This window comes from Diadema antillarum, unplaced genomic scaffold (genome assembly GCF_040938485.1).
Source record: "Diadema antillarum isolate AM-2024a unplaced genomic scaffold, OU_Dant_1.0 seq00001280_RagTag, whole genome shotgun sequence".
NCBI classification, from domain to species: Eukaryota; Metazoa; Echinodermata; class Echinoidea; order Diadematoida; family Diadematidae; genus Diadema; species Diadema antillarum.
In genome coordinates this window covers 194,680-217,853 of record NW_027272060.1, presented here as the reverse complement: position 1 = coordinate 217,853, position 23,174 = coordinate 194,680, and the positions used below count along the sequence as shown (strand labels likewise).

The 23,174-nt window shown below is 39.4% G+C and overlaps 1 protein-coding gene across 1 annotated transcript; it reads right to left on the bottom strand.

Moving 5' to 3' along the window:
• Positions 1-1,389: 1,389 nt before the first annotated feature.
• Positions 1,390-21,970, bottom strand: LOC139745629 (alpha-soluble NSF attachment protein-like). Its single transcript, XM_071656029.1, has 8 exons — positions 21,779-21,970; positions 17,219-17,298; positions 9,841-9,957; positions 8,610-8,790; positions 7,401-7,548; positions 6,484-6,594; positions 4,645-4,695; positions 1,390-3,160 (listed from the first exon to the last, which is right to left on the bottom strand). The coding sequence occupies exons 1-8, from the start codon at positions 21,868-21,870 to the stop codon at positions 3,062-3,064; spliced, it is 879 nt and encodes a 292-aa protein (XP_071512130.1). The 5' UTR covers positions 21,871-21,970; the 3' UTR covers positions 1,390-3,061.
• Positions 21,971-23,174: the final 1,204 nt, after the last annotated feature.

The window sequence follows — 23,174 nt, the reverse complement described above, 5'->3', positions numbered from 1 at the left end:
TTGTATTCCTTAGAAATCTAGCCATCGCTAGTATAATAATACATGTACTGCCAATGTACACAGTAGAGACACTGATGGTCAGATGAGTTGACTTTTTCTTTGCTCACTCTCAATGGCATGTCACACTACATTCCTGAATCAATCCAGAACAAACCTCTTGCATTGCATCATGGGAAATAATCAGTTTTGACAAAAGTTGTAATACTCAATGGATAAACAGGAAATCAAATATGTATAAAGACAACATACTTATTTAACAGTTCATTATTCTTTTTTAAATACTGACCGTCAAGTCATTGAATAGGATAAAGGTTTGTCCCATCTCATTATGTCTGAGACTTACTATGCACCTGAATCACACAGGATACTTCCTGTGAAGGTAATCTGAATAGCAAAACATAAGAGAGAGCATGTGTACACCTACACAACTATATAATACCAAGGCAACTTCTTCACTAAAATAGCACATCAAAACTGTCTCCATTTGAGAAGACTTAAGAATCATTACTATTTTATGAAAACAAATGTCGCTATGCGAGAACTAACATTGACCTTCTTACCACACGTGTAGTAATAACCCAGTGAATTTCATTGTACATCGATTGTGTCAAAACGTCAGTTAACCCCTTATGCCTTGGCAAGACTCACTTTTGCAGAATTAGATTTTTCTTCGTTCTTTTATATCTCTGTGTCACACACACACACACACACACACACACACACACACACACTCAACTGAAATATGATACAAATGATACTGAATCCCCTAGTTCAGTTCTACCCCTGCCCCTCCCAAAGTGGAAAAAAAAAAACCATCATAGACTTTGCCTACCGTGCATCAATGATACGACTGCTAACACGACAATGCTGTCGTGACATGGTATGGACATGAGCGAATGAATACATGCACTGATACACATGAGCAACATCAAACTCATCTCTCTGAGGTGAAAGTACAGTTAATTAGGCTGTTAACCAGTAATTACAGCAGGACGAAAAAAACATTAGTCTTTTCAAGAGTTGTTACGGGACGCTATACGATACCTATGGTAAAGCTCCACACATGCAAACAAACAAAAAAACAACAACAACCTTTACCGGGTATATTTTGAAGCAGTAAGCCTGAAAATCCATATTTTTGCTAACACACTATTGTTGTCATGGAAACCCAAAGGGGGATAAATAATTGCAAGAAATCAATCCATTTCACTGCTAGAGAAGTTTATTTTTGTTCATTTCAAATACAAGTCTAGTCCATGTCTCAATACTGTAAATCTTATGGCTACATCCAAGCCTTTACAATTGTACAATTCTTGATCTTCGTATCAAACTGGATGTCAGTACATCCATAATACATTTTATCATTTTGATGTACACATATGATTTCCTTACTGTAGGGCAGGGTAACTTCAAATACCTCCACTGAATCTTGAGATTTTCTTTTGTCAATATTTTTTTCATTATCACAAGTGAAGCACAACCTTAAAAAATGCAATCATTGCATAGTGCATAGCACAAGAAGCATAAATATGTATAATTTGGGAAAGCCTGAAAACAAGTTCTTTTCTCCATTTTCAATGGTGTGAATAATGGGTAAACTTTCGGTACAACTGTTAATCTAGAAATATGCATGCAATAAGGTTTTCAACCAATTCAGGTAAAAAGAACTTGCATGTTTTCTGTCTGGCCTTCAGAAAAATGTTAGAAATGATATTAATATGCACAGAAAAAAAAAAAATCTAACAATCAAAATATTTGCTTGTCTTTGATTTTCATGCCAGTATCATGTTGTGTATTAAGAGTGGGAAAAGAAATCAAAAACAATAATAAACATTTATGGTACGTAGACAAAACCCTCATATTTTGAGAGTGTTAAATATCATATCTTGACTATTAAGCAATGAGTTTAATAGTATCTGCTGAGTGATTAACAAAAATAAACACTCAAAGACTGCCAAACAAATAAACAAAGAAAAAAAGATGGCTGCCTTGCTGAATGAATTGCCCTCCATTCTGGATTGTGACTGGACAGTTGATGCTCTGTTATCTCAACCCTTGACCATCAATCCAATGCTGATGTATCAGGTAAGGAGCTGTGTTTCGTTTCAAATCCATGTCAAATCACAGTTTATGACACAGGCAGTGTAAAGTTGTGCCACATCCCCTGGCATACTAACACATTGAGGACGTAACTAGTAAGAATCCCACACGGGCAGCGGCACAAGCTACCACTTCAAGTAACTGGGGATTACATCCATACCTCCGTATTATTGCTTGTCAGTATTCATGGTGTTGACCCACTTAAAAACAGAATGAATTTACTGACTGTCCACATTAGATATTATTTCACATTTTTACAATAGAAGCAAATACAATCAAAGTTACTAAACTCTGAAGAAAAACAAAAATTTACATGGAGAAAAATGTCAAAGTACACTATGTAAAATATGATAGCGGTGGATCTAACCCTACAAGAACCGACATACAAATCACAGTGGCTTATGATGTTGCCAATAGAATATTATATCTCACATGATACAGTTGTAATATATGTATATATACAATAGTGTAGCTTGTACTATGTCAGGCTATGCAGCAGAATAAAAGAAAACTCATGATCTCTTCCTTTTTTTTTTGAAAAAAAAAAATGTCCAAACAAACACAAAGTTGGTGCTCTACCACAGAGCTGCTGGTTCAGAGCTTGTCAGTATTTTGCCAATCATTCAGCTCTTTTATGCCAGCTCCAGTAGATTTTAGTTTGCATATCATGTATTACTGGGTGAGATAGAACATATTAGAGGAAAGCAGGTTAGAAAGAGATGAGCAAGCAAAAATTGGATAATTCGAGCTTGCCATTACTATAATCACGGCTGATAAATTTGTTTGTTTGTTTTGTCTCATTTTTTCTTTTTCCCAAATCTACTCCGATTTAGCATAGCCTACTAACAGGAGCATTGTTTGTTGATGATATGATGACATAACTGGTGGATATATTTTGTAATAGGGGTGATGATAGATTACTCTAGGGATGCTTGCATTGCTGGTCCCACTGGTCCAGACTTCACCGCATGTCCGGTTCACTGCTGATGCTCTTCTTAATCCTCAGGAGGATGGTGGTCAGCCACTGGTCTAGCCGGGAGATGGAGTCATACTCCTTCACCTGCAAGGAACATTATCATGATCATGTTACAGTAATGAGAAGTGAAAAATCATGTGAGATTAATGGGGGAGGTGGGAGGGGGGGGGGGGGTGGGATGAGAGAGGTGGGGGGGGGGGGGGTAGTGGAGCTAGAGGGGAGAGAGAGAGGGAGAGGTCTTCAACGAGTGATCTCAATTCTTCCCATCACATATAGTTGTAAAAACTCAAATGGCGTTCGCACTATTTAATTTCCGTAACAATGTATTGACAATGCTGTGCCAGGGCACAGTGTAAGTTCTATTTGACTGCACACAAAAAACAGGGAGCACTATCTCTATCTCCAAACTGCCGTAGTTTTGTAGATTTTCTCTGCAATTGTTACACGTTGGGAAAAAGTTATATACAGTACTCTGAAAATGTATTTCTATTGTGAAGTGACAATGTCTTAATCGTGATCAAAAAAAAAAAAGAAAAATTGGATGCGATTACGGCATATACGCTCTGCTCGTGCCTGCTGCACAGTAATTCTGCATTACCAGAAAGTGAACATGTCGGCACTAAAAATGTGAACCCGCTCAACCTCCATATGTTGGCCATGGGTGCATAAGATCACCTCATTCATGTGCATAAAGTGTATGACCAGCACGTCGACACGACCGCTAGTGATGAAATATTTACATTTCTATGCGATAGGGAGAATTACATGCCTAAAGTTGTGTAGTGGCAAGCACTTAAAAATACATGCATGAATCACAAAGACGGCCGTTGCATGATTCACCGAGATAATCTCCTTGTGTCCCATTTGGCACACAGCCAATTGTCGTTTTGTGGGTTGTGCATAGTGGCATGCAGCACAGAGTACTGAATAAGCAGCTACTACATTATGTAGCATCTCGCATGAAAAATGCTGCAACATCAAATTTGATGACAATACACAACCGGTTTCATTCTAACATGTACGATCAGAAATCAGCAGAAAATGGTTAATTGGCAGAGTATTGCTCTACAACAGCTGAAGTTCCACTGATTTTCTCTTGGAAAAGAAATCTACATAAACATGCTTTGAAACACTTGCAACCATGATGGTTAAGAATAAAAAGCTAAAACAACACATATCCTTCCATCCTCATTATGGGAGCCTTCTTGTGTAACCATGCTTGCTTGTTCACTTTGTTTTGTATGTTTCAGTATGCATCTACTGCAGGGCTCCTACCGAATGTAGGCCAACTTGGCTATAAATGGGACTACCATGCTTTTAATGACAACATGAAATAGGTGAATGAAGACAGTGCAATTTTGGTCAATGTATACAGAAAGCACAGCTGCCATCATTGCTTGACTGAACCATGAATAAAAAATGAATAAAAAATGAATACCAACAATGACTGTTTGAAGAGTACAAGTCTTAAAGTTTGTAGATAATCCATCGGAATATACACATCTCAGAACTGATTTCTGCATGCAACTATTTGACAAAACAACCCACATCCCTACGGCAATACTTACAGCCTCTGTGTAGGCATCCTCGTTCTGTTCCTCCAAAGCCCCGATCAATTTCTGCACAAGTAAGTGGTGAGAAAAAAACAGATATCAAAGGTAAAACATAGTTTTCATACGCCTGCAGAAACTGTCAATTTTTCCTCTGAAATAAGACATACATGTATATGCAATAAGAAATGTGTGAATAACGCTATCAAAACACGACATTACTTGGGTAAAAGTGAAAATATGAAATATTAGTCAGAAGGGTACGCTGACAGTACCTGGCATATAGCAATCTGAGAACACCTCTCATCATGGTAGCCAAACAATGTTATATATATTTGATTATCAATAATCGAGAAATTGGGCCATAGCAGTATCCATCTATCTTCCAACAAAAGCGAATTGCATGCAGCTTGTTAGGAAATACGATTAATCACTACACAACGTTCTACCTACCCACTACTGACCAGGGAGGGCTAATCAGGAATAAAAGTTGTATGTATGTATGCAACAGAAAGTTTTACACTCTTTTGATCTCAAAATACTCCAAAACATCTCATTATCACAGCAAGTTTCATCAGCCAGACAACTTTCTTGGTAGTTAATTCAGCATGTTCCTCATTGCAACATCCTTTCTTTGCCCATATGCTGACCGGGAACAGCTTGTGCCATGTATCAACTTTATGGAGCATCCATGCACCATGGAAGCAACGGATTAAAAGCAAGGGGAAAAAAATAATCTGATCGCCATCCATTGATTGAAGATAAAATCCTTATCCTTAAATTCTACTCAATTCAATCAATGAAAAGCAAATGCCTTTAGAAATTGAGCAAATCTGAAAAAAAAAAGACAAAGTCTTAGACATCATGAACATGAAATTGTCAAGAAAGTTATAAAATCCAGTCCAATCATTCCATCTTTTAACATCTAACCCTCCTGGTCAGATTTTGTTTCTGTTGTTGTTGTTGTCGTCGTCTCTTTGAAATTACAGCAGCTGATGCTAGTAAAGGACATGTGTATGCATAAATACTCATAATTTTAGTGCTCATAGAAATTTGCTCAATTTCCTGGCCAATCTCTTGATAAAACTTATCCTTTCTAATTTTAAATGTGACTTTCTAGCTGGGTGCTAACTTTCCCTTTAAAGAGCAGGCAGCAGGGGCAAGGCATACAGTCTGCAGCACCTGATAGTGCCCAAGTCTGACAAGTCTGTACCCAGTCCCATGCATCCTCCACGTGGCCTTGAAAAGTGAGTCATTCTTCTTGTTTATTCCATGGGACATCCCCTCATACACACACAACATACACACATTCGCATACACACACACACACACACTGTACACATGTGCACCAGCACTCGCATCACATTACACCCCCAACTGCCATGAAAGCAGTATTACTGGTCCAGCCAAACTAAATGATTGGTGTGCAAGTATTTTCACTGATTGCATGCCCAGAAATAAAGAAAAAGTCACAAGTGCTGTAAACCCAGAAACCTTTGCAGCAAGACGCTTTTGCAAATTAGAGCCAGCAGCCTCTTTCACGGCAAGAAACTTTCACGAATTGCCCCTGGTATTCAATGCATTGGGTAGACAAAGCTTTTTGCATGCATTTTACTTTCGCGAATCTTTGCTCCTTGCTAAATTTCCAAAAGTTTCACACATGCAAAAACTTCTGGTTTGACAGTATTCCTCAGAGATGTTTTGTGTGTGCTATGAAAACCGATCCTTGCAAAATTTTAGGGAACTGCGCACAAGATCAATAAACCAAATGTCTCACCCATTCCCCCCTCCCCCTCCACGCACAAAAATAAAACAAATACACACACAACACATATAACAAAACAGCATGTACCATACCTGTAAAAGTTTGTACTCTCTACTGTCAGCAAACGCTGGGAAGGACTCCTCATACTTCTGGAGGGTTATCTGAGTGTCCTGCAGATCTATGCACAAGTGACATAGGGCCGCCTGCCATGTGATCAAAGCACAGAGAAACCATACAATGATTCCTCCAACCTGATTGATTTATCAACATTTTCCATATGCACATTCCAATCAAACTCACAGAGAACCATGCCTCCTGTTGTTGTTGGGTTTTTTTTTCACTGAGTGCATCTAAAGCAAAATCTAGTGTGAATAAATCAGCATCAATACTAGTGTTTGAAAATATTCACAAGGCTCTTCTCTTTTTACAATAGTTCCGATTGCTTTTAAAAGTTTCTTAATACTCATACATGCATTTAAACAAGTACATGAATGCAAGCTGTTTGTTAGCTTGCTTTCATTTTTCATTGGGGTTGTGCAACCTGCTCTTTGTGATGAGTGAATACAGCAGGATTTCTGTTTTTTTTTTTTTTTAATGTGCACTGGATGCGTGATTCTCTCACACACAGGACTTCATTTATGTTCTGCAATCTGAGGGACAGCTCCATACAGGTGGATTCTCCAGGAAAGTGGATTTGTTGGAAAGTCAAGCCATTCAGGTGAGAAATGTGCATCAAGAATTGAACAAAACGTTACTGGAAAGCACAAAATGTTACTGGAAAGCACAAAACGTTACTGGAAAGCACATCACGACCATGATTTGCTGAACGTGATGGTAAAAAGGTTGTTTGGAATCACGATCCTGATTTTCTTTCACACACAAAAGATGCTTTATAAAGAACATCAAACTCGAGACCAAACAGGTAAACAAAAAATTGCTTTACAAGTAAAAGCTTTTGTTATCATATATGACCGGTATGGGTTCCCCATTTGGTTGAAGTCCAACTAACCTTGAAGAAATGATCCTTGGCGCTATACTTCAGAAGGGAATTCTCCAACGCTGATGAAGCAACTTCCTCATATATCTGGCAGGCCTTGGAGTAGTTCATCTGCTGTGCAGAGTACATGGCCACCTTCAGCAGACACTTGTTAGCCGAACTGTGGGCAGCAAATGGGCGATAGAGAGTAATTCAGATATCAGGTTACGATGGAATTCTATGTGGATCCAGTCTAGGATGTTGTTCAGGTGAAGGCCTTTTTCTCTTCTTTTCTTTGTCTTTAGCAGCTAAGGTGCTTTATGAACTTTACAAGCCCCTCATTTGAGAAACAAATTGACTGTCATTTATTACCCACAGATTAGAAAATACGGTTATAAATAGTGATCCCGTGTGGGATGCATTCATGGTGCATTAGTACAGCACAAAAGCTTACATGAACTTTGAGTCCATATACTGGTAATTTGATTTCTCCTGTCTATCTTAGTAGGATTCTGCAAGGTCAACTTATCTTTTGTTTGTATTCATCTATTTCTCACTATCTGCAAGAAGCACCAAGCTCAAACATCTACATCCAACATTTTCTACATATCTTACCAAATACCATTTTAACTGGACTTTCCTAGCTGCAGTTATGGCTGGAAAATGACATTTTACACCAAGGCCAGAGACGTCGGACCCTGAGGGATTTTGACCATAATTTTATAATCAGCACATCAACTCTTTATGCGGCATACCTAGGGTAAGTGTTCATAAAATTCACCAAGAGGGACTCCCTAGATATATGCCTACAAGATCAGGGATGCATGGACACATATGACCAAATGCACAGCACGTGAGGAGTATAATGTAAAGTATACATATCGTCGCTGGGACGACAAAGACCATCTATCTGAAAATGAATTGGTGAAAGTGACTTTTTTTGGATTAATAGTCAGATAATCAGTTAAGTGATGTCCTGTCCAAATCCTAGCTGTCTTACCTCATACCCCCAAAATAAAACCACCAAGGCATGTCAAAGGAAATGCTTCCCCCCCCCCCCCCCCCATTTGATGCAGTGCTTTGGCTGCCATGTTTGTTTGTTTTTTCTCTCTTGAACATTTGACATTTTGTAGATACGAGGTCTTGTGGCCCCAGCGACGATATATAATTTTTTATTTTATTATTATTTATTTTTTTTAGTTTAGTGATGAAGCTGTTCTGTAGTGTCATGGTCACACCCACCTATTTGAGTCTTCCCCTTTGTAGAAGTCTGCAGCTTTCTCATAGTTCTCTATGGCCTTGTCTAGCTCCACCAGGTCGTTCTCAAAGATCTCCGCTATGCTGATGTAGTGCTTTGCTGCCATGGTGAATTTCCCCTTGTCCGTGTATATCTCGATGGCCTGCTGCAGAGCCGATATTGCCTCTGTGCGGTTTATGAAAATCACAGAGTATTTCACAAACATGTATGTTCCTAGATCTGAGTCAAATCCAAAGTATGGATACTTGCCTTTCAAAATACCAAGTAAATACAGCAATGGACGATAAATTACACTGCCCTTACAATACTGCTTAAAACAACCATGGATACGTAAAATACACATCTCTTATAATACTATTAATGTGAAACAACCATGAATGACTAAAAATTCGCCATAACATGGATAACACTATAACCAATATTTTCTAGTAGATCTGTCTCCTTGTTTGACTATGGTAAGAGACAATACAATATTTGTTTCTGCAGAAATTTGAATTGCATTGATTAGATAACATGTCAGGCCATAAATTAATAGAGTATTACAGTGGCATAGAATAATAAATATACACACAGCAAATTACCACATCTTGTTGCACAGTCACTCAAATGTGCACAAAAATGCAATTTGCAAAATCTTGCTTCAGATGGATTTAAACATGGGTGTACCTAATCATTGCCAAATATATCAAAGTTTTAACAGCCTACACACATGTGAAAGTGAAATTGAGGTGCTTGCTGACTCTCATTTAATATTCAGTAGATGCCAAAAGAAATCATTATACTCTAACTACAACTACATATCCTGCATACCTTAAATGTATGTACACTGTAAGAAATATTTACCAGATTACTTTATTTATTCATTCATTATTATTATTATCACTATTTTTATTCATTTTATTTTATTTTATTTTTTTTGGGAGGTGGTCCAATTGTGATAATTTGCAACACGCACCTAAAGAATGTGCAAACAGTCAATTACAGTACAACAGAAAGTTCACATGCATTCGCAAGAGCCAAACTTCACAAAATTAAAATGTACTTAAGGTAAAGTTCTTGTGTATTACGCATTGAGTGCCAGAGGCAATTCGTATAAATGTCATGCCGCGAAAAAGGCCGTTGGCTCCCATTTTGGAAAATTTCATGCACTTAAATATCTTGCTTTGTATTGATAGTGTGTTTCTCCATATCCACCGGTGTTTTCATGGAACTCACTCTTAGGATCAACCTTCTTGTAGCAACTGCCGGCATCGACATAACTCGTAGCTGCTTCATGCTTGCTGTCCAAATTGATTGACACAGTGGCCGCTCGGCAGAAGGCATCGCCAGCCTCTGTCAAGAAAAACAACAACAAAACAATAGAAATTAGAGTGAAGCAGAAGCGCAGTATTCTAATGATCCCAGAAGCCACTGGCATGATACACAATAGCCACAGTATCACTGGGTCATTAAATTTCGAGGATTTGTAAGTAAATCAATATCTGCTCTAGGCTGTCATTCATGAACACTGGTACTTGGGACTTATATCATAGCACTGTAACTCTCATATCTCTCAATTATTGAGTAACAAAAACACACAGACAATGTACTATTTTATGCTGTGGATTGAATGAATTGTTTTAGTCTTATTCTGAAATGACAAATTTCATAGATTTTATGCACCAATATCCACAAGGTTAAGTCATAACAATTCCTCACAACAGCTACATGTATCTTGAGACAGCAAACATAATACTTAAAATTCACAATGGGTTCTCCATGTATTCCTTGTTATCTTCAAATTCTTCATGGTTTGACTGCCTTTAGATTCTCTCAATATCTGAAGCAGGTCTTAGCCTCATACACTGTACAGTATCCACCCTCAAATGTTAAAATTTTGTATTATTGTCTGCTGTCTGTGTGCTACATACTGCAGTACATGTGTGTACATGTACATACCCCAACAGGGCACACGTGTGGCATCAAACTTACATGTACAGTACTTTAAGCACACTTGCATGCACTTGCACAGTGGACTTTGTTCAGAATGATGATTTTACAGCAAATTCAGATTTTAAACTTTACTGCAGTGGGATGGGAAACATCACTAGAAGATGTAGATAAAAACACAGAGCTGCTACTCTTCTGAATTTGTTCTTTCTCTTGGATAAAGTGGAAACTAAACTGCAGAGTTTGCCAAAACATGTGGTATTGCAGTGTTTTGTATTCTCTCTCTCCTTGTACAAATATCTCTGTTTTCTCTTGAGAGATGTTAACCACAACAACAATGAAAATGAAACTGTGGCTTACAGGTGCTAGCTCAGAAACCCAATGAAATGGCGAGTAAAGATAAACAACCTAAACATGTTTAGAGCAGTATCATGTCCTCATTGTAATATGGTGACTATTGTATTCTATGTAATGTCCAAGGCATAAAAGATTTTCCTACTGACTGGCTGTAGCTATATATCCATTGTATCTCAGCCAGGCAGCTCTCTCACTGTATGACAGGGATGATATTGTGTTTGGATGTCACATGATGATATCACCCACAATTAACAAACCCTTGACAGTCCTATGGATACACACACACACTCCTCTAACATACAGTACATGCAGTAATTAGAATCCATAGCACACACACACACTGGTTGACAAATTCGATCACTAGGTACGCACAAACACACACACAAGGGCTGATGTGTACCTCTGTGATTACCGGTACATAGATCCCTGGGGGGTGGGGGCTTTTAATTCAGCGGTCATACCTCTTTGCTACCATAGGATATGCTTAATTACTTGCCTTGTTTTACATAGAATGCTGATTGCCACTCTTACACTCCAATTCTGTGATGTGTTAAAGTGAAGTCTACATACATGTAAGTGATAGCCATTTACACTTACGTGTATTCTGTGCCTACAAATATGAGAGCATTCCTGTGGTGCACAGCCAGAAAATGCAGAACATGTATTACTACTCAAGGTCATTCATTCCTAGGCATGACAACATAACTTTTGTAGCATGTTGATTAGAATCAGAATGCAGTGCAGTACACATCCACAGCAAATTAACATCCAACAGATACAGAGTGCTCCTGAATCAGCAGCATGATATGCTTTTTTAAACGTCGGGGGGGGGGGGGGGGGGGGGGGGGGGGGAATCTGGTAGATGCCGGCAAGGAACTATTTGGCAAAACTTATCATGAAACAAAATGCTATTATAAGATGGGCTTTAGAATCTCTGCAATCTGATTGGCCAATTGTCATGCATTGATTTCTACCGATCCACACTGAGCCATGTGTCCGGTAAAATCCGAACGCATGGCCATGCATCCGGTAAAATCTGCACGCATGGCTCAAGTCTTGTACAGTGTTGTAGGTGTACCGGACGCATGATGGAGAAAATGGTTGTACTTCATGAATTTACGGGCCCATTTTATACACAAATGATGCACAGGATAGAGTGGATCGGTGAGAATTGGATGCCCTCGTTTAACTTTCGAACAGTCTAAAATCCACTCGCTGCCCTCGTGGGTTTAAACAGTTCCAAAGTTAAACTCTCGCATCCAATTCTCACTGATCCACTCTGTCCTGTGCATCATTTGTATACTAATGAACCAGTTAGTAATATACCCTGCGTTTAGACGATCCCCCCCCCCCCCCCTTTGCGGGGGATGTTTGGAGGGATTGTATCTTTTTTACGGTTGACCGTTCATATGTGCATTGAAAACCCCAGCTGAAAGGGGGACAAAATCACGGCTGGTGGTTTCAGCTGTGTGTTAGGTCACCATACGTGGCGCTGTAGGGCGCGCGATTGCAAACACGTGTAGTAGTTCTTTGCCACCACATTTTGAGCATGCGCACTTATGATAAAAACAGCTGCCCGCGAGATCAAGGTCAGTCCCCTGCCAGAATTTGTTGCTGGACTCGACAAGCTTGCCGGGGGGAGCGGGGGATGTCCCAGCCGTGGGTTCAGATGATGGGATTGCCGGGGAAAGTCTTGGCAAACAGGACATTTCTCGTGAAGTGGGGTATCGTCTGAGCGTACAATTATTTATACAGAAAATTTTTGAGGCACACAAGGAGGAAAAGTCAACTTCACTTCATGAGATGCATTTCTTTTTCATCACATGAGGGTAAAATGCTTAAAGCTATCTAAAAATTGGGTAATATAATAAAAAAAACATAGCCAGTTTATTCCGCCTTTTTGCCAGTCGCAATACCTTTTAAGATACTAGGGTACATGTATATGCACGAACCTGTAACAAGCAGTTTATCGCAAACTTCTATTTTTTGGTTGCATACAGACTGTAAATGTGAGAGGTAGCAATCTGAATTTTGGAGCCTTAAATGGGCAAGTCACTTTCCAATTCCTGCTGAGAACGTAATTACAGTCACACACACAAAAAAGAAAAAAACTAGAAATGTCGCTACGGCGACTGGTGTATGCCTCCACCATAATGCATGGTTCTCCTAATAGGTCTATAGTACAATGTCTTGACAATGTGTGATGACAGTTTCACACAATTGGCAAAATATTAAAATGACGGGTTTGCCACAAATGTGATGAATGTTCACTTTCCTAGAACTAGGTTCAATTGGATGAATGATTAAAACGTCAGAGTGCAGGTATTTGGGGGAACTGATGATTTTTACTTGACTTTTGACCCTTTTATAAGTTTATGCATTGAGTAATTTTCAAGGTATTGAGAAAAAGTTTAATTTCAGTATCAAATGGTACAATAGTATTATCTAAACCTGGCCTTTGACCTTTGGCCTCACAGTTCCAAAGAGAATCACTGTTAGGTAGAACATGCATAAATATGTAAGTTTCATGATAATACCTTGAGTTACTTTTGAGATATGTAGATGGAGGAAGAAGTGCAATTTAGCACTTTCACTTGACCTTTGACCTTTTGGCAAGAAACTTCCCACATTTTGTATTGGGTTATACATGCATACATCAAGTTAAAAAAAAAATCCTTCAGGCATTGCATAAGTATAAGGAAAGTAGTGATATTTTGAGGAGTTGACCTTGACCTTTGACCCCCATGACCTTTGACCCATGACCCCCAACTTCCCTACATAATCACTGCCCATCGGTACATGCATATATACTAAGTTCCATGAAGATACCTTGAACCATTTGCGAGATATGGAGAAAAACATGAAATTTCAACCTTTTTTTCACAAAATAACCTGTGACCTTTGACCCCGTGACCCTAAAATCCAAACAAAGTATCATCCCCCCAGGATATACCCTCATACCAAGTTTGATGCAAAACCACCTCACGGTTCTTGAGATATCGACAAAAACAAAATGGGACGGACGTACGGACGGACGGACGGATGACCCGAAAACATAATGCCTCCGGCCACTTCGTTGGCGGAGGCATAAAAAAGGGTGATATCATCGATTTTTGCCTAGTCTTCCAGATGACATAATTGATGGCATGCAATAACCAAACAAGTAACAAGACAATTTTAAAGGTCATCTCCCTAACCAAAAAATCATGAATATCGAATGCCAGATTGTTATTTTATTTTCATAGACAATATTCATGTACAGTTCTTGTCAATGCATGTTGGCACTTTTTGGCAACAAAATCTGAATATGACTAGTCTTCTTAAATATCACTGCATCTCCACAAATGAACCACGCACAGAAAATTGCACACATGTCACACTGAGCCGGTGTGTAGTTCCACTGTGTGCATGAGCAGAAATAGGTCATTTGTGACAGCAGGCACAGGGTAGACATATAAAGCAGTTGGTAGATCTGTGATGCAATGATCATTGATGTAATCCTTATAAATGGCGCTTGCCAGCACATTCACCTGACATCAACAAATTGTTAATGGAAGCCTACACGTAGTATTTGGCAATAATAAGACAAAATTATTAATGCATTCATTGCAAAACAATGAAATGGATCCTTCTACATGTGTTAATTGACATACCATTCTGGTCACCTGGTCTACATGTAGTATGCATGTGCATATATTTTTTACTTAATCATGAATTCCATAAATTGTTACTTTGGGCAAGCCAATGCATTATGTCACTTTAAAAACAAGTAAAAGAGGCTAACCAACTGAGGAAACAGGAATGTCATTGGGGGATCTGTGCACATGAGCTACAAATCATAATTATGAACAGACCTATACCTACAGTGTATTAAAGAGAATGATTCATTCAAAACAAGAGAAGATGGGGAAAGGCAACGTGAGGATGAGGCATGGGAAGGGAAAGGGGGAGGGGGAAGGGGAGGGGGAAGGGAAAGGGGAGGGGAAACAAAACCCCTTTAATAGTAGAATATGATAAAAAATTCATACATCTGTAGTGCTCTAACAAGGAGATTAGATTTTGGCACAAGATTTGTTTCCATTTAATTGACAGGCAACATCACCAGGGGGAGTGAGAAAATCTTGCTGTGCAACACCATTCATTATAGTTTCAGTTTTATCTATCTCTGAGGCAATGCTGATATTGTTCACTTCAATACTTACAGCCAATCTTCCCTAAGTCAAATCTATAGGGACCCAAGAAAATCCTCTGACTTCAAAGATTAGGTCTGGCTTATCAGCTTGTATATCATAAACATATTTCACAGCCAGTGAGAGATTTGTTGCATATTTTGTTTTCAGCTTGAGAATTATATGCAGTAGTCCGATTTTTTTATAGATTTATTTATCATTAGAATTAAATGATTTATTCATCTAGGGGTTGACTTTTTCTTCCACTTTATAGCCAACTTTTTGACTTACGAGTGAGGCAAAGTTATTATCAACACATATTGTATGTGATGGCTCAGATTCTAACCAGGTACAGTTACACAGTAAAATTAGTAATAGATCGATGTATTAAGTACAATGCACAAAGGCAAGAGACACATTACGTAGGGGGGGTTAAGGAGAGGGGGTGAAACTGAGGTGTATCAACCACTGTTCCCCTTGGAGGATGGTAGATGCACCCTTATCATCTAGTCCATCTCCCTTCAAAGAGGAAGGCCGACCCTGGCACAGTCGTCTCCTTCTCTCTCCCCGCCAATGTCAATTAGGTTTTCCTGCCCACATCTGACATCACACCACACCTTGCCCGCAGTGGAGTTGCAGCAGCACACATGTATACTAGTAGTCCTCACACAACTCAACACTCTAGTGATCCGCAGTGGATCCGAATGAAGCACTCCTTTATGCATGCATCAAACATGGAAATCTCCCCCTTCACAAATCAAGCTTTGTTGCCATAACAACTTGCAAATTTTTATCACCCTTGATCTTTCTACACACATCAGACTCAGACAGTTTCGGATATATTCAAAAGACAAATAATCTCCCTTGTATCATATTCAGCTGATTATAACAAAAAATAAAAACAAAACAAGAACATCCCAAAAGCATCAAGTATACTCTTGAGCACAAGGCTTAGTCAAGAAGACCGCCTTAGGATCAAAACTACAATTCTTTACAGCATGAACAGTTTCACAACTTGAATATCAATGCTTTTGTAATTGTCAGCCGAATTGTTCTAGTCTACACACAAAGTCTTCACAAAGCATAATACCAGTGCATTCACAATTTTCTTTTGCTGTGATATCCTCTTCACTTCACATGATCTCAAACAGTATGAAAATTTATAAACATTTCATGAAACAACTACATAATCAAGTACTTAAACAAAGTGGAGCTGGTTTCACTCGAAGCAATGTCCTGTTGCCAGGCAACATTTGAGTGTCAGCTAAAGTCTGTTTTTGCAGGAAATATGTAAAAAGCACTTTATCTTTCATTGTATCAAATGAAATTTACAAATGGATTTAATATTCTTTTTTTTCTGTATCATATATGTGAAAGAAACATTTGTCTATATGCAATAATGCATGCACTTCCCATCCTCTGCTTACATTGTGGGTTATGAATTCAAATGGGGGGGGGGGGCACAAATTGGTGATAAGTAGGTGATAAGTGCTTACATTCCATCTTAACACTTCCTGTGCTTTTGTTTGGTTTTGACTACATAAGGAGGTAATCCATGGAAAACAGGAATTATCCAATTACAGAAGCTAGGTCTTGTTGTGACTGCAAAGCAATGACACATTAAAACACTGTGAACACTCAGGTAACAAAAAACAATAGCCTGCTACGATGATTTACAGTGTTTTACGGTGCAACGGCAAATGGATGACAAGTCAGTGAACTTCAGGGGCAGATCCAGGGATTCAAAAAAAGGGGGGGGGAGCGCAAGCAAGCAAGCAAAAAAAAAAGGCTTCAGCACAATTTTCTGCTGCCACTACATCCGCTGACAATGATGGTTTCTTCAAAAATTAAAGGGGGGTGCCCGAGCCCCTTTCATTTTGTTTTTCTTTTGTTTTAAGAAGGTAAAAAGGGGGGCGCACACCCAGGGTGCCCCCCCCCGGATCCACTTATGAACTTTGTATGGATGTGGGAATACAGTGTAAGTAGCAGGACTTGGAAGAGAATGTTTTGTTGTTCATAGAAGTTCAGGTGCACAAAAGGTGAAAAAACAGAAACATGAGTGACATCACCAATCAGCAATCTTTGTTTCACTTCCTGTCAAGGGGTTCTGTAAAATGGCACACAGAATCCAGTCTCACCTTGCCATTTCTTGGCCATCTTGTACATGTTTGCAGCCCTCTGATACAGCTCACAGGCCTCCTCCTGCTTCTGGGTCCCTCTGTCCACCACAAAAAAAAGACAAGAAAACAGGTTACTATGACTGCTGCCTTTTCAAAAACAGTACATGCTGCAGCTGAGAAACAGAGCCTTAACTTTGGCATAAAACACCCTTGAGATCTACAACTGGTTGATTAGCTGGATTTTGGTTCAAATCAGTTTTCCAACATGACACATTCATGTCATGGAATGCTTTACTGAAAATTTGCAGACAAATTTTTACAACTTTGGAATAAAAATGTCATACATGTACAACGGGAGAGGGCAGAATGTTTACCATCTTTACAACTGGCATGCCATAAGTATATCATCCACACATTTTGCACAAATGTATAATACTCAGCAATCACCATCTCTTTTTTTTTAGTTTTGTTGTTTTTTTTGACAGCACTATCTTCAGTGATCACAAAGAGTCAATCAATATTTGAAATATGCTATCAGGATCATAGATCATACAATCACTTTTAAATGCACTTTATTAGCATGAGGTTTGTTTTCAAGAACATACACTGTATCTTGGAGTAATGGAATGGGGTTGCACATTTTCTTCAAAAACCTAGACACCCCCCCCAAAAAAAAAACAAACAAACAAACAAACAAACAAAAAAACAAGTGTACTACTTGTATCTCAATTAAGTACTCTGCTACTGCTAAATAAAAAAAAAACTTCTTAGCAATGTTCATATACAAAATAATAGGTAAATAGGGGACTACATATGTGGTCGTTGATAATGATAAGACTCTCATCAATGATCACAACACACCACTAAGTACGTCAACACCTGCCACTCTGCTTGCTTTGGCCGATGATCTCCAAACTAGGTCTGCATCCTCAATATAAAGCTCACCTCCTCTTTAGGTCATGTCTTACTTTTGATGAAGGACAATCAATTTGCCTGAAACGTTAAGTACTTTGAGTATCTTAGCTTTTCTTTATAACTAGATCTCCAGAGCTCTTGTTCAGTCATTTTCACTTCACTCCTTCCTTTCTCTTACAAATAATTCTTGTTGACTTCCCTCTTTCCTTCCTCCTTTATTACCTGCTTTCATTACAACCCAACAGTCCTTTTCAGAACCACTTCACACCATTTTACATATGTTTTTTAACTGGGATTATTTCTTACACCTGTAGTTCTTCCTCCCCTCAAGGACTACATTGTACATTTCACTTCATATTCTCTTCCATTTCCTTCTTCCACAGGAGCCCTTCTTCGGACCAAAATTTTAATTATTACTCTCTCTCTCTCTCTCTCTCTCTCTCTCCTACAGCAATCCCTCCCACATCCACTCATCTCTCCCCCCCCCCCCCTACTTTCTTGGCTTTTATTCCTCCTTTTCCTTTCTTTCTCATACACTGCACAGTTTGTACATATATGTGTAAGTCCCATCTCTCCTCGTCTTGCCTCTTTCCTTCCTCTTTTACTTCTTCCATTTCGTTGTTTTGATTCCACATTCCATAGTCCACATCGCTCACCAGCTTCATTTCTCACCCTTCATTTTGTCAAGCATCTGTCAGAAATTCACATCTACTTCACTTCTCTGATATCCATGATTTTCCAACCTTCAACTTCTTTTCCTCCCCCTCCTTTCTCTTTCATCTTTCTCCTCCCAATGATTCACAAATCGTTTACCTGATTTCCACTCTATTTCCCTTACTACTCTCTCTGTCCCCTATTCTCTTATCTCCACCAAGGCAACTTCAACTTCCCGCTCTCTGCTGCCCCTTGATTGTCACTATTTGCCTTCCTCACATGCTCCCTATGTCACATCCCTCCTTAACTCTCCTCTTATTAGGCTCTTCTTCTGCCAATGCAACAGTCCCTGCAAGGGCTACTAGTATACATTTGTACTCGTATGAACACATGGTGTTATTGCAAACCTATCTTCCTCAAATTCTTAAAGGGATCGTATAGTTTTGGTTGAGACCTAATTTCAGGTTTCTAACATTTATTTGTGAGATAATGAGAAACCCGGCCCTTACGAAATATGAAAGAGCATGTAATTCTGAGGAATTCAACGTTTATTTGATGAAAATTGGTTTTGAAATGGCTGAGATATCCAAAAAAGAGTGATTCTAATAAAGTGTGGGACCCACACTTTATTGTGATTGCTTTATCTTAATTTGTTTTTGGATGTTTCAGTCATTCCAAACTCGATTTTCATCAAATAAACTTTGAATTCCTCTTAAAATGGTATGCTCTGTACTATATCATAAGTGTTTTCTTGGTATCTCGCAAAAAGTCAAAAGCCCAATTGTCATCTCCACCAATACTGTATCATCCCTTTAAGTACTTGAAATACTTGTGGCAGTAAAACCACATGCTGCTCCTTGAAAGTCACATCAAGATGTCATGTGCCACTGAGGATGACAGCGTATCAAAAATTAGTGCAGTCTGAGGTGAAACATGCATGGGGTCAGAAATAAAAGGACCACCCTTTTGTGCAACCAACAGACTAGACAGAAAGATCCGTCTGTCCGGAGGACTCTTTTATATTTTGCCATTAACGCTGTCCTCCGTAGACAGACGGAAGGTACCAGTACCCATTGCTGTGTGGATGTTCTTAACCACTGTCTCTATGGAAAATTGGGTGAGGTACCTCACCCTTCTCGATTGCGTCTAATTCACGGCCCTAGGTCTGCAAATTTAAGCTTGAATAGTTAAATCAACTATTCAAGAATAGACTACACTCACCAGATTAATGAATAATCCAATATTTCGGTAGAATTTTCAACGCAAAACACACATCAACCAGCCATGCGAGGTAGTTTCTACGGCTTTTTTTTTGCTAAAATACGTACCTCGCATGTGATTGGTTTACAGATTCAAAATGGCGATCTACAGCTAGCGAACGGCGATGTTGCGATATGGATAAATATTATCGGTACCTTATTCCCTGTACGCCACGGTGATATCCCATGAACCACCACGCACTAAGCAGCTGGCGAGCTTCTCTTGCAGTGTGGAATGCCGTTTGACAAGTGATAAGGTCACTATAAGCCCGCCTCACTCACTGCGCTTCTAGCTGCGTAGCTGACACATCGAACACTGTGCAATCGCGATATCGCATGCCTTTGCTCTCCGTTGCGCGATTTCGCATGCCTTTGCTCTCCGCTGCGCGATATTGCATGCCTTTGCTCTCCGCTGCACGATTATCAAGCTCTACATGTATAATGTTGCATCGCAGTAAATTGCCATGATTATGGCACAAAGCGTGAGAAAGTTGGCAGTAAGTTTCCATTTCTGAACATCCTAGCTTAGCTAGCCACAACAATTATGTTGAATATTTTTATGTCTCCTTCATCCATCCCGACCCCCTCACAAATCGCGCAAACCACCCACGTGGGTGAGGCTTGTGTGTGTGTGTGTACACATGTGTGTCCATGTAGTGGCTGCCCATGAATCAATAACTTTACACAGCCCAAAAAGATGTCGAAAAGATTCTAGCACTTTGTCTTCAAATAGAATTTCATTGCTATATATGAGATCAAGAAAGAATCACTAGAAAAGCACACTCGGAGAGCACAGACCTCCGCCAAGCCAGCAACTCATTTCCTTCCTTTATACACACATGCATGAAATTTCCCAAAATAGAAGCATTTTGTTTATAAATGTCATTGCACGGCGCCTTGCCCGAGCAAATCATGTGCCTTAGTGCACGTATGTAAACCTCAATCAGTACGCACAGCTTGAACCCCAAGTTCGTTGACCTTATGCCAAAGGATGAAAAATCCTTCAAAAATTCCATAAAAATTCCTGGATCACTACCAAAATTGAATGAGGTGTTCCTTGGGTCAATATTGACTTATAATGCAAGTTTCATTCTAATCTGTACTCAACTTTTTAGAGTTAATTTTCAAACAGACAAACCAAAGCCGAAGATCACTTAACCTCCTCCTTCCTTGGCAGAGCTCAGACGAGGTTAAAGGCCAAGGCAAGCAAGGGGCTGTACACTATGGACCCTAACCCCGGGGCGCTCCTTGTACACAGCCAATCCATTTTTATGTGCTTTGCGCGTAGAGAAGTGCATACTAAGTGTTCAGTGCGCGAATTATACGCGGTCGGTTTAAAAGAAGGTGGTCGATGATATGTAGTAGGGCTACCATACATCAACATACATATTACATGATCATCCCACTCTGACCAAACAAATGGTAATTCATTGCTGCGAAGATGCCCAATTTGGGGTAATATTTATTGATTTGCTCACTACACTGCACTGTACAATTGTAAGTCAAGAAGGCCCTTGGTCTAATACTTCAATAGAACTTAGCAAGATTAGATTGTTAGTGTTCTGCGTCGTTGTACTTGTAGATTCACTAGCACTAAGAAAACTCTATGTACGAACAAGTTTAACGTTGGTAGTGATAGCACTGGCACTGCACTGATAGTGATAGAGTGATGATCATGAAGCAGCTGATTGTGAATCACTAACGTTTAGGCCTATGCCTAGATTTCTATAACGTTACCGGTTTTGCTTACCCAAACATGCTACCAAAGAATCCTTGTGAGGACTTCAGCTTCTTGTCGGCTTCTGCCATAAACTGCTTGCCTTTAGCTTCGTTATCTGCCATTTTGGTAGAATTTGGGGAGCTTACGATACTATTTATCAAGTAAAAAGGCCGTGTTCCACCCTTGTCGGAGGATGTAAATCGTATGATGTCAGTGTGGTGAAACGTGCGTACTGCGTGTTTGTGTCGACACGGTACACACCACACAAGATAGTACACACAGTTCAGCTCACAGTAATTACATACATTTGGCAGAATAGACGCGCGCACACACCGATTATTTTACACACATTCATACATTATAATATGGGATGCGCGCGTGCTGCTATGCTACTAAAGTATGTATTAGAAAGGTCGGGGCGGATCGGAATGAATCGTAGAGATCTCAGAGAAGTCATCTAGCTAGCTAGCTAGCTACACAGTACGGTATCCCGATGCGGACGCATCCCGGTAAGGTCATGACCGCGCGAAGTTCGATTTTTGTTTTGATTTTGAAGTCTGCTTAGGTCATAGGAATTAGGATCTACTAGCGCTTTATGATCTAGCAGTATTCATCAAGGGCCATGGTAAGTGGATGAAGTATCAGCTGGTCTTTCGTAGATCTGCTAAAACTTACTGAATAACGTTAGGCTTAGGGCCTTCTAGTTTTTTCTTCTTTAAAAAAAAACAAACAAACAAACTTAACAAGGTGTTATGGGTACCGGTGTTATGTTATTAGCTGGATCGATCGAACTCATTCACAGTGGCGTCAGTGCCAGTGGATCGCCATAAACATCTATAGAATTCTAGACACCACAGTCTAAAAAACTCCAAAAATAAGTCTAACAAACGTGTTAAGGTTAGATGGATGTCCCCTGTCCCCTTTCCTTTTTCTCTTGGCTATAATGTATGTTTATCATGATATTGAGCCGTAGTGGCCTTAGCTATTTCTGTTGGGAAAATCGATCAGACAGTGGCTGGCCAGTCTGGGTGTTTCTTTTTCTAACGTTACAATCCTTACAAATACAACACCAATCTTGAGCTAGATTTTATTCCAAAGGTTACAAAAAAGAGAAAAGAAAATGGAACGAACAATTATTGTGTTGTCCTTGAGCTTGAGAATAGAATTTTATGCAGTGACGGTGGTGCATGGGTCCAGGGTGGGGAGCAACGGGCGTGTGCCCCCTTTATTTCTTTGGAAAAAAAAATGAAAGGGGATGCATGGGCCCCCTTTCAAATTTTGCACCAGAAAATTGTGCTGAAGCTTTTTTTTTTCTTTCTTTCTTTCTTTCTTTTTGCTTCACAGCCCATGAAACTCGGGAATGGCATGAGAAACGGAAAAAATTGCACGGGAGCCTGTTTTTTTGCTTGTCAGCTGATTAAACCAG

What these genes read in the sequence shown, in the direction of transcription:
- LOC139745629 (XM_071656029.1), bottom strand. Translation starts at nt 21,870, where the DNA reads ATGGCAGATAACGAAGCTAAAGGCAAGCAGTTTATGGCAGAAGCCGAC. An exon ending in GAGAGTACAAACTTTTACAG is followed by an intron (nt 4,696 to 6,483) that starts GTATGGTACATG and finishes TTACTTGTGCAG; the next exon opens with AAATTGATCGGGGCTTTGGA. An exon ending in AGGATGCCTACACAGAGGCT is followed by an intron (nt 3,161 to 4,644) that starts GTAAGTATTGCC and finishes TGTTCCTTGCAG; the next exon opens with GTGAAGGAGTATGACTCCAT.